Source organism: Sinocyclocheilus rhinocerous, unplaced genomic scaffold, assembly GCF_001515625.1.
Source record: "Sinocyclocheilus rhinocerous isolate Xijiao unplaced genomic scaffold, SAMN03320098_v1.1 scaffold271, whole genome shotgun sequence".
Classification (NCBI taxonomy): Eukaryota; Metazoa; Chordata; class Actinopteri; order Cypriniformes; family Cyprinidae; genus Sinocyclocheilus; species Sinocyclocheilus rhinocerous.
In genome coordinates this window covers 15,377-31,816 of record NW_015657574.1, presented here as the reverse complement: position 1 = coordinate 31,816, position 16,440 = coordinate 15,377, and the positions used below count along the sequence as shown (strand labels likewise).

Sequence of the window (16,440 nt, the reverse complement as noted above, 5' to 3'; positions counted from 1 at the left end):
TATCATATATATACATTATATATATATATATATATATGTATAACGACAATAATTATTATTATATTATTACAATTATATTTTTCAGAGGGGTTTCTATGATGCATGCAAGCAGAACTTTCCAAATGTGTATGAAAATGGTAGTTGTGAAAATATTATCCTGTCGATAACATAATTTTTCCGGAGTTATTTTCAATGTGACTGTACAGTCTGTGGAGTGTCTTTTATTAAGTCCATCACGTTGAGACTGTCTTACTGTCTGCATCTGCTCACATTACTGTTTCAAACATTTAAATTGATCCAGGCAAACATTCATATTAACACTGATAGACAGATACAATATGTATTATATGTATAATATGCATTTTCAAAACTATTTTTATATCTAAAATGTCAGACTTGTTAATATACAATGCAAACAAAATGAGTGAAGCTTCATTTTATTAGCTATTTTGAGAGTATTTTATTGTTGTTTTCTGAAACATTGGCCTTGACAGTAATTCATTTGTATACTGTACCACAGCTAAGGCTATTAGGTATTGATTTGTACATAGTATGTTCTCAGTCTTCAGTGTTGTTATTAACATTATTGTGTTCATATTTTAAATCACAACAGATGACCTTCATTCTTCTGTAACTGTGTGTTGAAAGTACATGATGCCATTACAGTTTGGAGATTTGCTGAGGGCGAGTCATGTTGTTCGACACCGGTCGACCCCAGAGTCTGAGTCTGCTGACCCCTCCATCGGGAGCTATGACCAGACGCACATGAGTCACAGGCCCACACTGCACCACAGACTCCCCAGAAAACATATGCCTGTGGTGTGCCTTCAGCTAGATGAGGAAGATTGTGATCACATTTACATAGAACAAAAAGGAATAAAGTTGAAAATGAAGTCAAATGAAATTATCGGATGGGCAAGTCATACTTTATGAGGAGGAAGAAGAATTCTCCACTTGGGGGTTTTGTCAGAACACCACTGGTTACGAATCAAGTTGTTCTCCTCATCTGGGGTCAAACAGCAGGCCTCAATCTGGCAGGAGTCTGGGAAATTTCCTAAGGAAAATGGTTGATTAAAAAGTCTCTTATGCTGAATAAATCTTGCCGACCCTAAATTTTTAAACAGTATCATATGTCTCACAATGTGACTATATATCTCACGGTGTAATTTTGTGTGTGACTTTATTTCTTATTTTAAACTTTATCTGACAGCTAATTTTTTATTTGCTACTCTGAGGCAGAACCAGGCTTACATACAGATACTGTTGTTTTAAATGTAAAACATTTAGACAAATAATGCTACAAAATGGAAATAAATATTCAATACTTTTTGTACCTTTAAAATGGTTGGTGTCTACCTCAATTTTGCTTATGATGCCAGGATGTCCTAGTCTAAGAATAGCCCACTCAAAACCTGGCACCTGTAAAATCCCTTTCTCATCCACCTGAAAACCAATATATGGGATCAGTGTGGAATATAACTGATATTTGTGATGTTTCCTAAAATGAAAAGAATGCTTTTACCTTTAAAACTTTGGGCCGATCCAGGCGTCTGGCTGACTCCCACCCATCACCCATGTTGTCAGCCCTCCCTATACCTACAGAGAAACACACATTCAGACAATCACAAAGTACTGATCTAGATCTCGAAATCTCTCATCTTATTCCATAATCTTCTCCAAAGAGTCATTAAATAGATCATAACTTATTTGTTGGGAAGCGATGTGTAGTATTCTCTCGGGAAGTTATTAAAAATAAAGTCTGGGAAACAGTCCAGACAGAGTTTTTATGATATGCCTGATTGAAAAAGTCTGTAAAAGTGGTCTACATTTTAGATGCTTCTCTTGGCACAGCTGAACAAAAAAAGAGCCATAGTGCCTTTCTAAGATGTTTTTCAACTTGTCAGTCCAAAAAATCTCTCACCAATCATATTGCATGGGTGACCAAAGTGGGCGTCGCTGTAGCCTACGCATACGCCCCCATTGACCAGGGCAACAAGATCCACTAGGTCTTGACTAGACACAGTGGACCAGTCTTTCTTCCCAATCCCATAAACTTTCAGCCTCGCAATGCCACCATCTGCCAAACATCAATAAAATATTTAAAGCTAAGGTGTCATTTTTTAATGTTAAAACACTTTTTTCCATTGTTTCTAGGTTAAAACACTTATTTTAACATGCTGAGGCAACTAGGTAGGTAACAGTAGGTTGATTATATATTGATTATATATGTGTGTGTGTGTGTGTGTATATATATACATATATATATATATATATAAATATATATATATATATCAAATAATCTAAAAAGAAATCATCTTTAAATAAAAAAACATTTCTTTACTTTTTTACTTCAAATCAAAGTTTGTAATGCTGCGATTCACATCACAGCTTACTGGTTTGGTTCATGGCTTATAACACTTTAACAAAGACTTTATTTGTTTATTCCTATGTGAAAAATTTGTCCGGAACCAAGGCCACTGAAAGGGTGTGTTGCACTCTAGTGTTGGTGTAGGCCAGGACTAACTGTCTGACCAACCAGTGGCAGGAAAGGTTTGGTGGCTAGTGGCACAGAAATCACACACTTCAGCTTTCAGTCAAAGCTACAATTGTTTCAACAATTTATCAAAAGATTCTTGTAAGCACCTCAGGCAAGAAATCATCCGCTAAGAAAAATAGGTAAATAAAATACCACATAAAAAAGTGAAATACATATAGTACCAGTGTTTCGGTGGTATATAAATAAAATGTTAATATTTTATTATCATTTTACAACCCTTAATTTATTTTCATTTTACAAAACAAATGGATCTCTAAGATGCTGCTCCGCTGTAGCATCTCTCCCTGGGCCATTTTTTAAAATTTATTATGAATGATCACATTCTCTGTTTTGTCTCTTTTTTTTTTAATTGCACTGAATGATTCATGGCGTATTACCTGGATATATGTTAATGCGGATATGGGTAACTCTGTGTGGGTAGGTGACATTCAGGTAGTTGTGGCATGATTCAGAGTACCCCGGCTTCAGCTTTGTTATCGGGACAAGCTCCTCCCAGCTGTCTGAGTTAAGCTGTTCAACATAAACTCAGAATGAGTTCCCTCAGAAACACAGACTGGAGATTATGCATATAAAAAATATCTAGTGCACTGGAGGATGGTTTACACCTGTTCTACAGCTTTGAACTGGCTTGGGGAAGCTGCCATGCCTGTACGATCTCCTTCAAGAGTGAATGACGGCATCTGATCTGATTTAAATGTGACATATATTAGATATAATGAAGGTAACCTTATACTTTGGTTCTTAAAGGCTGCAGCCATAGATACCCACCAAGACACGCAGCTTGAATGGAGGTGTATGGTGCATAGTTCCCCGTGAAGAAAGATGTGTCCACATCAAAGCCATGAATAATTCCTGGAACTCCTAACTGAATGATGCACCAGTCGTGACCTTTAACACAAGATGAGAGACACATGCATCTTTCATAAGATCACCGAAATCTGTTCTAAGTACAGACAGAGCACTCTTTGAGATTACAAAACATGCCCTGAAAGCCTGATCAGATGAGGAAGCGTCTCAGTATTGCAGTACATCTTTCTCTCATGCGTTCATTTCACAGATCTTCAGAGACTGGATGGATGAGAGAAGGAAGTAGCCTGCAGCTATTCTGCTCTAATTCATCCAGGCTCAATGGAACTAGAGCTTGTTAGAGAGAAATGAGAAACACAGCGCTCTATTTCCCAGTTTTACAGTGAACTCGCTTTGATTTGTGCAGATAGACTAATACCTGGAATTCTTTTCCTCCTGGTTTCCCAGCCATCCATCCATTTTCCGTATTCAGTAAACGCTGTGGCTATGAATTCTGGAGGGTCTCTCTTAAAAGTTTCAGATCATCATAATTAATACAAAATAATACTAGAAAATGTTAAACACATGAAGGACTTTACCTTTAGAAGATTTCTAGCAGGGGCAAACCACTCATCTGTGGCAAAAATCACCTTTAATGACAATGTTAGTAGTTTGTTCATCAATTTCAGTGAGCAAACGCAATCTATGAATATTAGAATATATATAAAGTGATAAGATATTATTTAAAATGCTCCATTTTTCACCTTTCCTCCAGCTGTTTCGCATGCGAGGTTGTTGAACTGTAGGAAGTGTGGTCTCCTGCTGGTCTCCTTCTGCACTGGTCGATTTGCCATGTTTGTTGTGATTAGATTTTAAATGTTATGCCACTTAAATTTAGCTGTTTAATATTACAAGAATCCACACAGAAAATTGTAGAGAATCTCTAGCTCTCCGCGATATAGTAGGTCGACTAACTATAATATTTAACTGCCTTCTCAAAAACAAACTTAAACGGAGCGAAGTCCACCGTCTTGAACATGTCACGTTGAATATTATGAAAGCGGAGTGTAATCTCAAAACATAATCGTGGGACGTTTGCAGTAACAGTTAACGGAAATGTAGCCTACAGTTTCTATTTTGAATTTATGTGACAAGAATCTTACTAATGCTACATTACTACATAGACATTGTGCATTACTACCATGAACTTCACATTCTTTTCCCAACGTCAGTGAGTCTCTGGAAAAACAGCGCCCTCTGTTGAACAATAACTGGCCTAGCACAATATTCACCGCCATATAACACACAAGCTTATTTTTGCATGCTAACAGTTTATCTATTTTATTATACATTGAGTGGACTATTTCTTTACCATCACACGAAAAACATCTATAAATGACCGTGCTCAATTATGCAGTACAATTATCGATTTTGTATCGAACAGATTCTGAAACATTTTAAAAGTTGCTAAATCAGGACTAAAACTACCACAAGGTGTAGTAGACCAATACGGCAACAGTTGTATACCTTAATCAACAGTGCTTTAAAATCCACGTTTGAGTAAGTATCGTGTCATGTAACATTAAACAAAGAATATCGTTTACTAAATCTGTTGCACGGAACCCAAGAAAATAAACCTCTGGTTAGCTTACAAATTGACGTCATGAATCAGTTCTATAAAATAAATCCGTTTTTATTGACCTGCTGCACTGTTAAAAGAGAAAAACACAATCTCTCAGTTAATTTGCCGATTAAATGTTTTAACCTTCTCTTTTTTTTTGATTAACCTACATAACATTCATTTTAATTCTAACGCTAATACAGGGCATTGACCAACATACTATCTGCATATGATTTCTGGCAATTAATATGGTCTTAATATAGCCACAATCTTGGCTGCCAGATGGCCTGGTTTATATCACGTCTTAAACCATATCTTCTGGGAGTCATGATCAGAACAGAAATTAGTTTGAACACTATAAAAGATAGTTTACTCATCATTGTGGCCTCTATAATGACGGGGTCAAAACATGGGCCACCATTCACAATGGACCTTCTTTAACTTGCATTCTGTTTTCACACTTAATCTGCTGCACAATAATGCACAAACAAGAGTAAAGGATTGCTATGGCCTCATACCTTTTCAGAACATGTCTTTTTCTGCTGCAATACATTCATGAACTAGCACCTTACTCAAATATATGACCTCATAAAAAGTGAGAAGTCACTCAATGACTTAGAAAAAGAATGAAAAACAGACTGGGAACATGACAGTAAACAAATTTATTTTGTCATCTGCGCTTTACAGTTGGAACTCTGGGAATTCAAATATCACATCCTTGCCTGTGAGCTTCTTGTAGACACCAGAGAAGGTCTCAACCTGAAACAAAACCGAAATTACCTTGGTTACTTAAATGTCCAGTTTTAAAAAATCTGGTTAAAAACTTATTAGGCAGTTGTGACTAACTCCTAAATTTAAACATCTCAAAACAAAACTAATGCATACTAATTTAGAAGTTTTCAAAAGGAAAACATTAAGTTAAAGTCATAAGGATTAAAACTGAAAACGTTTAAATTGCACATAAATCAAATTAGGATTGCCTGATAATACAACCAAAAAAAAAAACAACATAGCAGCCCCACTCTAACAATTAATAGTGTGCACTGCATGGTTTACCTCCCCAGTAACGGCCCAAAGGGCTCTGGGAAGATGTAGGAATATACAGGACACTGTCCACACCAGCCAGAGGCCGGGGACAAGCTTGCTATCCAACGTCGTGGAACAGGACTGTACGTCATGGCACTGAAGTGCTACGCTCCCTTACGCCACACGGACAGAGCCACATGAGAGCCATCTCACAGGATGTCCACGTTGGGTGATTTATTTTTTTAAACATTTCTAAGAGGGTGGTACTCACTTTGTGTTCAACATTGTTTTGCTGTGCCTTGTCGAGGTGGACCTTGATGAGCCTGCTGCTGTCCAGTTTCACACGAATCCTTTTGCCAACAATCTCACTGGGAAAGACCAGGTCCTCGAGGATAGCGTCATGCACGTTAGTCAGAGTTCGGCTGAAAGGGAAAACAGATTAAGCAGGTTAACTTTGCCACTAAACAGAAGTTCATGTGACTCAATAATTAAGCATCTTAAATATAACAGTTTTGGCTGTGCACTGCATGGTTTGCCTCCCCAGTAACGGCCCAAAGGGCTCTGGGAAGATGTAGGAATATACAGGACGCTGTCCACACCAGCCAGAGGCCGGGGACAAGCTTGCTATCCAACGTCGTGGAACGGGACTGTACGTCATGGCATTGAAGTGCTGCGCTCCCTTACGCCACATGGACAGAGCCACATGAGAGCCATCTCACAGGATGTCCACGTTGGTTTTCTATACGCTAACAGGCCAATCTGCACAACATTGCTACGGTAGGCACAATCACACTGAAAAAAAGCAAGCACTACTAACCCTGACTTCACAAACAGCTTCCAAAATGCAACAAGACGACATTTACCTCCTGGGGCGCTTCTGCTTGTTTTTTGTGCGGCTTTTCCTTGTGGGCTTAGGCAGGATTCTTCTCTGGAAGACAAAATCAAATCAAGATTAAAATAATTATTTTGGTGGTCAACATGCTAATTCTTCAGGAGAAATCACATCATTGTTGCTCTAAAAAGCATGTGCACTGCATGGTTTACCTCCCCAGTAACGGCCCAAAGGGCTCTGGGAAGATGTAGGAATATACAGGACGCCGTCCACACCAGCCAGAGGCCGGGGACAAGCTTGCTATCCAACGCCGTGGAACGGGACTGTACGTCATGGCACCGAAGTGCTGCGCTCCCTTACGCCACACGGACAGAGCCACATGAGAGCCATCTCACAGGATGCCCACGTTGGGAAAAATCAAATCTCACCAAGACTAAATCAAAGTTTAAGGACCTCATGAAATCACTTGGCGAGAGTTTTTTTTTGTACTAGTGCAAACATGATCTAAAAATAGTATGTTCAGGTGGACAAAAATAAAAAAAATAAAAGGTCAATAGGCAGTAAATGCTAGTTAGGTTGCAGATAAAGAGGGACATTTTAAAATCTAAATAAAAAACATTTGATTGGACAAATTAAATTTTAATTAAGCACGTCTGCAAAATGTGATTGGACCATTTAAATTTTCAAACAGTCCAGTCAATTTTTGCAGGTGTGCACAATTCAGAAACTTAAATGTACTATTTAGTGCTCTCTAGATTTTAAAATTGTCCTGTTAAATTTGTCATGTATACACAGTTCAAAAATTTTAATTGCCCAATCCAATGGTCTCTAAATTTAAAATTAGTGCATACCAGTGAAATATGATTGGACTATTAAACACTAGATTGTGTGCATTTGATTGAACAATCACATTTTTTAAATGATGCATACCTGCACTAAGTACATGACTCAAAGTTTAGGAACACACTCACATAAACTGTGGCCTCAAAGCTAATAGACATGGACTAAACATCACATCTTATAATAGGATTTGAGGCATTTAAAAATACCACCCCAAGGGATAACATTAAAAAGAGTTGAATTAAACAGCAAAAAAAAAAAAAAAACGGCAGCCAACCATTTTATATTAAAAACACGTTTAGAAAGGACAAGCCTTACCTGTGCGATGAACACCACATGCTTGCCGCTGAATTTCTTCTCTAGCTCGCGCACGAGCCTCACCTGGATCTTCTGGAAGGACTTCAGTTGGGGCACAGGCACAAAGATGATGATGGCTTTCCTGCTACCACCAACCTCGATTTCCTGAGAGAAAGAAAGGGAATCAATAGTATTAAGTTACAAGAGCATAAATATGAATGACTTAACCTAGCACTCAGCAAGGACCAGTACAGTTAAAGACATGTGCACTGCATGGTTTACCTCCCCAGTAACGGCCCAAAGGGCTCTGGGAAGATGTAGGAATATACAGGACACTGTCCACACCAGCCAGAGGCTGGGGACAAGCTTGCTATCCAACGTCGTGGAACGGGACTGTACGTCATGGCACCAAAGTGCTGCGCTCCCTTACACCACACGGACAGAGCCACATGAGAGCCATCTCACAGGATGTCCACATTGGTTGTCAACAATCAGTTCAAACAGCTGCTTATTTTGAAGCAGCTTCTGAAGCAGTTGAATTACTGATTTGATGACAATCATTCAAAATGAATGAACCAGCAGGGCTTTTACCTTAGCAGCAGTGATGTGAAGCTCCCTCAGCTGAGCCTTCAAATCAGAGTTCATCTCTAGCTCAAGAAGAGCCTGCATCAGACAGACAACAGCTTATCATTAGGGGCTACAGATACACGATTACATTTCAAAAAGATATGATCATATACTATACCTGGGAAATGCCAGACTCAAACTCGTCTGGCTTTTCGCCATTTGGCTTCACTATTTTCGCGCTGGTACTGAACATGGCCTGTGTCTGATACACACAAACACTTATTAGAATATAAAAAAAATTACACAGCAGAAACTGCTCACTCAAAAGAAATGGGTAATTTATTAACTCCCATGTTGTTCCCAACCTAAAAGTACATCCTCATTATACACAAATGCTGGAAACTGACAGCCTGTCTCAATTTACTTTCAATTTATGGAGGAAAAAAGATGCAATGAAAGTTAATGTAGACTAAAGGCGTCAGCAGTAACATCATCTTTTGTGGTCTGCAGAAGCAAGTCACAAAGCTTTAGAACAACATGAGGGTGAGTAAATTAAAAACATATAATTGACCTATGCTTCAACGATGACATACAACCTACTGGGTCTGCAGGTAAGCAAGGTGACATACTTAAACATTAGAATTCATTATACCAGTTTCATAGATAATTACATAACTCGGGATTTGATTACATTATCTCCGACTTTATTATCTTAACTTCAGCTGTTCTCGGTAACAACTTACCTCACCAGCTACCGTTAAGCAGACTATTTAGGCTAACTCTAAAGTATGTTCTTAACATGTCGTTAGCACTAGCTAGTATAGAATGACTACATTTACATTACAGGCTTAATTCTACCGCAAATATGGGCCATCGAGATATAATATTTTACTCTATGTAAGCACTTTAGACTATCTTAGAGCAGCACATGGGGCCCAGTAATATTGTAGTACAGTCACGTCTGCTAGCACATCTTAAATATGCACATTTCTTTTTCTAAAATAGACATCCATTCTCAAATACACTCGCATCTAACGCATCCCTGTCTAAATATCACATAAAGGTCTTTCGTGGACAGAAATCTGACATTTTTCAAACATTTTCATTTGATATCTCTTTAGCTTGGCACATTCAGTAGTCTCACCTCTTTCAACGACGGCCTGGGAAGAGGCCGTATTCTCGCGAGAGGCTGGTAAAAGCGCGTTGGTGTGTTGCATGATGGGAAATGTAATCACCATCCTGGGCGCAGAGGGCGCCTCGCGCCCGCTCTTTAAAGCAATAAAAACATTGCTTTATAATTTTTTTTTATAAGCCACATATACAAGATTATAAAATAGTTTTTTGCCAGTCATTAAAATAGGTTTGTTTACCTTCTACTGAAAACTACAAAATCAAATCAAGTCAATTCAGAATTTATTAAGAAATTCATCACAAGTTTTCAAGATATTATTAGAATTTATTTTTTTTTAAAAAGGTCACAAATTTAATTTAATTAATTAATTAATTCATTCATTTCTGTTCTTTTTCTATTTTTCTTTCTTATGTATTACCTATATTACACTCCTCTACACTCCATCTCAGTAGGTGGCGGAAAAGTTTCTAAGTTAGTTTGCCAACCGCCACTAAGACAACAGTAATTAAAGGCAAAGGATGGGTCACACAGGACTAAATTCAACACTTGCATTAATGGGGAAGCAGGAAAATGGTATGTGTGATGAATGTGATGTTTTTGAAACAGAGCATGTGCTCTTTAAATGTAGTAAATATGAAGATCAGCGTAACAGTCTTTTTAGCAATATAAGGAACAGACCAGTGAGTGTCGTGGACCTTCTGGGAAAGGGTTTGAGTGATAGTCAGATGTTTAAGGTGGTTTTAACATTTTTAGAGCTCACAGGATTAGACCACAGGATTTAGTGTTTGAGGATGAGGATCATGATGCTTCTGCCCATCTCGGAGGTTGAGGAGCACAGTGTGGAAGCTGGAGGAGCTGAACACGCAGCGCCAGCTGAAGCTTGGGCTCTGATCCTCTGGGGTGGGTGGGGCATTACAATTTAATTTTTGTTTTTTTCTCTTGATATCAATACTGATTCATCACCCATGTGCGCAAGATATACAGTAGGTGGCGGTAATACTCCTAAGGAGTGAACGGCCATTGAACAAAAAGAAGAAGAAGAAGAAGCCACTAAGACAAAAGAAGAAGAAGAAGAAGCAGCAGCGTTTGGTCAGCTGACATCTAACGTAGAGGCAGTCGGTACGCATGCCGCGGAGGTATTGCAAACGACGGTCAAAATCACTGAATCCATAAGTATTTTGTTAAAGATTTCGTCTTTGTCAGGTTATTTTTATGGTCATTGTCTTATAAAAATGCCACCACTAAAGGATATAGCCGTGTTTACTCTGCTCTAAGCAGAGACTATGTTGAGACTGCTTGGGGTTTTTAGTGTTGTACGCAGGGCTTTCTGTGACGCCGCAGAAGAGATGGGCAAGAAAGGAAACTTTTTCTACGCTGTGAGGAAAGGATTCAGACCAGGAGTATACCAAACATGGTGAGCACCGATATAATATATATTCTTTGTAATTGTGAGCGCATTTTGCATTGCATTGCTTGACTACGTATTCTCTCCTAAAGGGAGGAATGTAAACATCAGGTGGATAAGTTTCCCTCTGCGATTTTTAAGAAGTTCGCTTCTGAACAGGATGCTTGGGCCTTTGTGAGGAGTCAGTCAGCAGCAGCATCTTTTGGGAGACCAAAAGGTAATTTAAAAGGTGTACGTTTATTTAAGATGACCGGTGTTCCATACACACCACTTATAAAGATCCACCATGTTATGCATCATCAGGTTTTCAGGTGTGAAAAGAAAAGCGTGCAAGAGGGGGAGGATTAAGATTAAGCAAATTATAAATTAATAAAGCAAATTAGTGCTTTATTTTTGTCATGTGACCATAAGTTGATGGAGACAAGCAGACAGCTGTATAGGGTGTGCTCTGAGATCTTTTAATGTAAATGTTTTTACCCTTAATGTGTGGCATACTTTGTCTCTGGATCATGTTTATATGACTTATGTTACAGAATTTTAGTTGATATTTGTTTATTGATGTTGATTTGCCTACAGGACAACTAATGTAAAAAGTGGCACAACTTACCCCACTTGTTCCTGCCTTATATCGTGTAACTGGTCACAACTTCCTTTCATCTTTTTGCTTTCACTAGATTATTAAATGGCCCTGGCTGTAACTAATGAATCATTCCTTGTTGTCTCTTAATAAATACAAGTTTGTAAAATCATACTTAACTGCGATTAAAAATAATTTATGAAATGCTGTTTAAAATGATTGTAGATGGATTGTAGCATGTCACGTCGCAGGAATTGTGGATTGATATGTTGCTAAAACATACTGTAATGCAAGTGATTAATACTGACATTTGTTTCCATTTAAGGATGTGACTATGAGGTCCTGCCTTCTAGAAATGTGCCTGATGCCTCAATGGCTGTTCCTCTTGGACGTAAAAGGACATATGAGGACTCTGATGATGATGAGGGACTGTCCTATCCAAAACGAGTGAAACTCACTGAGGTCCCACAGCCAAAGACAGCTGCAGCCAGTAGTGATGGATTTACATATATGGGTAATTGTTACATATACATATGTAACATATATGGTCTACAATAGTCTTGCAGTCGATAATGGTTATGCATATACAATAGTCAACATTTGAAGTGGATCAAAAAAGTTCATCGAAGTTGTCCTAAGACAAGAACACATTTTGGTATTAAGTTTTAGGACAACTTTGAAAGGTTTTGATCCACTTCAAATGTTGACTAATGTGTATGTATATATATATATATGTATATATGTATTTACAATATTTACAAATAATAGACTAATTATAGTGTTGTATGTTTTAAATTAAGGTTTTACCATAGTAAACTGTTTATTGCATTTATACCATAGTAAAATGTTTTATGCATTCGTTACAGGTGATGCTGCAGTAGTATACACTGATGGCTGCTGCACAGCCAATGGGAGAGCAGGAGCACGTGCAGGAATTGGTGTATATTGGGGTCGTGATCATCCACTGTAAGTCATCTCTGATTAATAGCATTCTAAAAAGACAACAACAATACTTTCATGTCCACTGTTTGTTTTGTTTTTTTGCCCTGTAAACATGTTCACTGTTTTGTAAGTGTCAAAAAAAATTTATTTTTATTATTTTAAATACTTTGTTTCCTAAGTAATGTGGCTGAGAGGCTTCCAGGGAGACAGACCAACCAAAGAGCAGAACTGCAGGTAAGAACATTGAGGTGTTCACAAGCAGTGTTCTTTCTTATACCTTTTTATCGATAACCATATCATTAAACATTTCATCACAGGCTGCTTGCAAGGCACTCGAGCAAGCCAGAGAAAATAATTTTAAAAAGGTTGTGCTATACACGGACAGCAAGTTCACCATTAATGGTATGTGCTCCCTGCTGTTCTGTTCAAATACTTCTAAATACTATATATATATATATCACACACACACACTCTCATACATACAAGTAACTTACAAATAGTAATTTTGAGTTTATTTATTTCAATATTTGTGCAGTTACTTTTTTTGCTTTCCAAAGGCATTACAAGTTGGGTTAAGACTTGGAAGTCTAATGGCTGGAGGCTTAAAGGTGGTGGGGCGATAGTCAACAAGGACGACTTCCAAAAGCTGGATAAACTAAACGCAGAACTTGAGGTCGTATGGGTATGTTTTATCTGTACTCGCAGTGATGTACAATACAGGGCTCCAGACTGTGACCAAATGGTTGCATTTTGCGACCATTTTTTCTGCTGGTGCGACTAATTTTTTTGAGCGGGCGCACTGGCACGACCACCGCATTGCCCAATTAATAAGTTCTGTTATTTCTGTTGCATATGAGAAACTTCAAACGGCAAACAAAACAAAAGCGCAACGAAACAGTGCTACTCATTTGAGCTGCGCAGCGCGGACTGATTATCAGCTCGGATCAATAATTGAGTGCAGCGCAAGCAAACCAGGTCTGAGCTCAGAACAGGTTTACTCAGGAATCTGGCCCTGTCCCAAATGGCACCCTAAACCCTATCGGTCTTCCTCAGAGTCCGCACTTTCGTGATGTAATGCCGCTTTGACTGCCGGGTAGAAGTCGCCTGCGTAGCTCACAGGCTTGCGGGCTCAGCAGAAGTGTGCATCGAGGGCACATAGCGGCCCCAAAGGGGGCGCTCGCGAGCATCCTTCTGAACGCTAAAATGACGAATGGGACACCCTATAGTCTCGTGGACTTAACGGACACGTGCACGCAGCGGCCATTGTAAGTCCTCAAGACCGAAAGTGCACATGAAGTGTGCCATTTGGGACAGGGCTAGTGTTGATCTCACGACACGGTTACAGCACAGCGCTGTGAGATCCAGTGAGAAGCATTTGAACTCGCCGCAGAACGATCTAGATCTAGTGAGAAGCATTCAGATTCTGCACAAAATATAAACATTAAACAGTGCGTAGAAAACCAGAAGTAGTAACGCTGACTTATAACCATGGTGTTGAGGCAGAAATAGTTGAATGTTATTACATTATTCCTTTCAGGGTTTGTACAACCTTTTGAGAGAGAAATTCAAGCACTTTTCAATGACTTTCAGGCATTTCACACAACTATTTTCAGCACTTTAGAGCTCTAAAAATTATCCTAATTAAATGTTGTTTTAATGGGAGAGATGTCTTGCATATCTGCATAATTTTCGCTGATGCAGGTAATTAATGAGGGAATGTAATATCAGAGCAGCTGATCTATTAAGAATGCTGTGATTTATAGTCATTATATTGTCTGAAAGTGATCTTTAACTCCTTCTGAATGTAGGATAGTGAATATACTGCACTTGTTCAAAATTTGGTATTGATGTAAACTGGCTGGATAATTATAGTTTCTAGCACTTTACAATCAAACATGACACACAGTGTCAGAAAAAAAAAGAATAAATTCGGTTACAGAGTCCAGCTCCAACAATATTAAATCAGTATCCAAGTATTAAATCTAACTTTCATATATTGAAGACTATGCCAGAACTTTGAGAAATTGAGAGATACCTACAGGCTACAATTAGGAAGACATAGTCGGCTGAACACACAGTATCAGTGCGTTCTCTTAAAGTGACAGCACTTTCTTAAAGTTAATTAAACGGCAACAACGCGGAAATCACTCACTGCTCTTGATTGAATAACTTTTGTAACTTTAATAAGGAATACTTTTAATTTATACAGTCAAATATGCAATGTAGTTTTACATTCGATTACTTTATTCAATTTCTGTACCTAAAAACTGTTAGACCTACCTAAAAAACCTGAAAAGCACGGTTTATTTTATTTGTATCTTTGCTCTATTGCATTTATTTGTGCTGTTGCTTGTAGTTAGATTATTTGTTCTTATTTTCTTTATTTTTATTTGACTATCGTTTTTTCCCTAAACATAGCACATACCGAACCGTACCGAAACCGTGATACAAACTGAACCGTGAGTAAGTTGAACCATTGCACCCCTAGCTACAATAGCTATTTATTATTGTATATATATATATTTATATTTTGTTTCATATTCACATTAATATTTTGTTTTTTGAAAAAAATTGTTTGTTGCATTTTTGCTACAATTTTTTGAGGACCGTGTATCCATGTCAGAACCCTGCTGCTCACTTTCATATGTTCTCATGCATGCTTGGCATTATGCAATGAGTGATGAAACAAACGCATGGCATGGCCAGTGAAATGACTACAAATGAAGAAATGTACCATCTCTCTTATTCTTCATTTCTAGATGCACATTCCAGGTCATGCTGGCTATACAGGCAATGAGGAAGCAGACAGACTGTCCAGGGAGGGAGCAGCAAAGCCCTTGTGTTAGTCCACTGTTGCCACGTTCATTTTATAATGCTACATTTTGTTTTAGGTGCCTAGGATGAGGTTGTAGTTTGTTTACCCTTGATGGCTAATGCACTTTTTCCTTTTTCTTTTTCTTTTGTTGGGCTAGTGTTGTAATGTTCTAAATAACACTCGAAACAAGATTTCTTCTTTTCTGAAGAGCAGTGCTTATCCAAAATGTTTGTTTATGATTGTTCTGTCAATTAAATTGTCATATATATTGTTCCTGAGATTGATTGCTGGTACTTATTTTCCCATCTCTCAGAAATATAAGCACTTAGAACATTTTTGGATGCATTACAAGTGACAAAAATAATTGTAGTGAGTGTACCGGTGTAAGTCTCCAACCTGGCTAATATTCTGCCACCGTAATGTATTATTGATTCTTTATCTCTGAATGCATCATCTTGCTCTTGATTTCAGCAAGGTGTTTTAAGTTAAGAAATGGTCATGGCTCTCAAATGCACCAGCGCTGAAATGCCTCAGTATGAACAGCAGGAGTCACTGCAGTTCATGCTGAAAAGAGTAGAATACAGATTTTATCTTTACAAAAATCTAGCTTTGCTCTCTTATTACTGAGCCTTTCCCATCTTCACCTGTGATATTTTAACTAAATGATGGGGATATTCTGGTTTTATTCTTTTTAGTATTTTTTTTTTTCTTTTCATTTTTTTTTTTTTTTTTCCAGTTTCTTCATAGCTGAGGAGAACTTCATCCAATTCGCTTTATCCAGATAATATTTAAACCTATCAAAATTATTTACACTGAAGGATTTCAAGGAAACGTTTTCAAGGAATATTTTTTTTCCCAAAAATTCTGTCATTTAGTCTTGTTCAAAATCGGTGACTTATTTCTTCTGTTGAACACAAAAAGATCATTCTGATTTTTTATTTATTTTTTAGTCTAAAGTCAGATGTTTTTTGACCACAAGTCTCATGAAAATACCAAGGAGGAAAGAAGGTCATAAAGGTTTAGAAACACATGAGGCTTAGTAA

At 37.9% G+C, this 16,440-nt stretch overlaps 3 protein-coding genes across 9 annotated transcripts; 1 reads left to right on the top strand and 2 right to left on the bottom strand.

Moving 5' to 3' along the window:
• Window positions 1–463: 463 nt before the first annotated feature.
• On the bottom strand, window positions 464–4,932 carry LOC107721279 (allantoicase). Of its 2 annotated transcripts, XM_016529210.1 has the most exons (11): window positions 4,108–4,932; window positions 3,943–3,993; window positions 3,783–3,870; window positions 3,326–3,445; window positions 3,163–3,242; window positions 2,935–3,067; window positions 1,922–2,077; window positions 1,523–1,596; window positions 1,335–1,443; window positions 927–1,054; window positions 464–831 (listed from the first exon to the last, which is right to left on the bottom strand). In XM_016529210.1, the coding sequence occupies exons 1-11, from the start codon at window positions 4,195–4,197 to the stop codon at window positions 661–663; spliced, it is 1,200 nt and encodes a 399-aa protein (XP_016384696.1). In that variant the 5' UTR covers window positions 4,198–4,932; the 3' UTR covers window positions 464–660. The 2 variants fall into 2 exon arrangements, with proteins under 2 accessions (XP_016384696.1, XP_016384697.1); XM_016529211.1 differs by lacking the exon at window positions 1,922–2,077.
• A 670-nt stretch (window positions 4,933–5,602) lies between these two features.
• LOC107721293 (40S ribosomal protein S7) lies at window positions 5,603–9,755 on the bottom strand. Its single transcript, XM_016529226.1, has 7 exons — window positions 9,671–9,755; window positions 8,705–8,788; window positions 8,551–8,622; window positions 7,981–8,124; window positions 6,854–6,918; window positions 6,262–6,412; window positions 5,603–5,723 (listed from the first exon to the last, which is right to left on the bottom strand). The coding sequence occupies exons 2-7, from the start codon at window positions 8,777–8,779 to the stop codon at window positions 5,646–5,648; spliced, it is 585 nt and encodes a 194-aa protein (XP_016384712.1). The 5' UTR covers window positions 8,780–8,788; window positions 9,671–9,755; the 3' UTR covers window positions 5,603–5,645.
• A 949-nt stretch (window positions 9,756–10,704) lies between these two features.
• On the top strand, window positions 10,705–15,931 carry LOC107721378 (ribonuclease H1-like). 6 transcript variants are annotated; one of them, XM_016529370.1, is made up of 9 exons: window positions 10,705–10,777; window positions 10,968–11,072; window positions 11,156–11,280; window positions 11,966–12,154; window positions 12,507–12,606; window positions 12,762–12,816; window positions 12,900–12,984; window positions 13,140–13,264; window positions 15,342–15,692. In XM_016529370.1, the coding sequence occupies exons 2-9, from the start codon at window positions 11,005–11,007 to the stop codon at window positions 15,426–15,428; spliced, it is 834 nt and encodes a 277-aa protein (XP_016384856.1). In that variant the 5' UTR covers window positions 10,705–10,777; window positions 10,968–11,004; the 3' UTR covers window positions 15,429–15,692. The 6 variants fall into 6 exon arrangements, with proteins under 6 accessions (XP_016384856.1, XP_016384857.1, XP_016384853.1 ...); XM_016529367.1 differs by having other exon boundaries at window positions 10,708–10,794; XM_016529369.1 differs by having other exon boundaries at window positions 10,709–10,861; window positions 10,980–11,072.
• The last annotated feature ends 509 nt before the right edge of the window (window positions 15,932–16,440 follow it).

Coding starts and splice junctions, on each gene's coding strand:
- LOC107721378 (XM_016529366.1), top strand. CDS start 10,942: ATGTTGAGACTGCTTGGGGTTTTTAGTGTTGTACGCAGGGCTTTCTGT. Junction 11,281..11,965: donor ATCTTTTGGGAGACCAAAAG/GTAATTTAAAAG, acceptor TTTCCATTTAAG/GATGTGACTATGAGGTCCTG. Junction 12,607..12,761: donor TGGGGTCGTGATCATCCACT/GTAAGTCATCTC, acceptor TTGTTTCCTAAG/TAATGTGGCTGAGAGGCTTC.
- LOC107721293 (XM_016529226.1), bottom strand. CDS start 8,779: ATGTTCAGTACCAGCGCGAAAATAGTGAAGCCAAATGGCGAAAAGCCA. Junction 6,919..7,980: donor ATGTGGTGTTCATCGCACAG/GTAAGGCTTGTC, acceptor TTTGTCTTCCAG/AGAAGAATCCTGCCTAAGCC. Junction 6,413..6,853: donor AAGCAGAAGCGCCCCAGGAG/GTAAATGTCGTC, acceptor TTTCCCTTTCAG/CCGAACTCTGACTAACGTGC.
- LOC107721279 (XM_016529210.1), bottom strand. CDS start 4,197: ATGGCAAATCGACCAGTGCAGAAGGAGACCAGCAGGAGACCACACTTC. Junction 1,055..1,334: donor AGACACCAACCATTTTAAAG/GTACAAAAAGTA, acceptor CATTTTCCTTAG/GAAATTTCCCAGACTCCTGC. Junction 832..926: donor TTCTTCTTCCTCCTCATAAA/GTATGACTTGCC, acceptor TTCCTCATCTAG/CTGAAGGCACACCACAGGCA.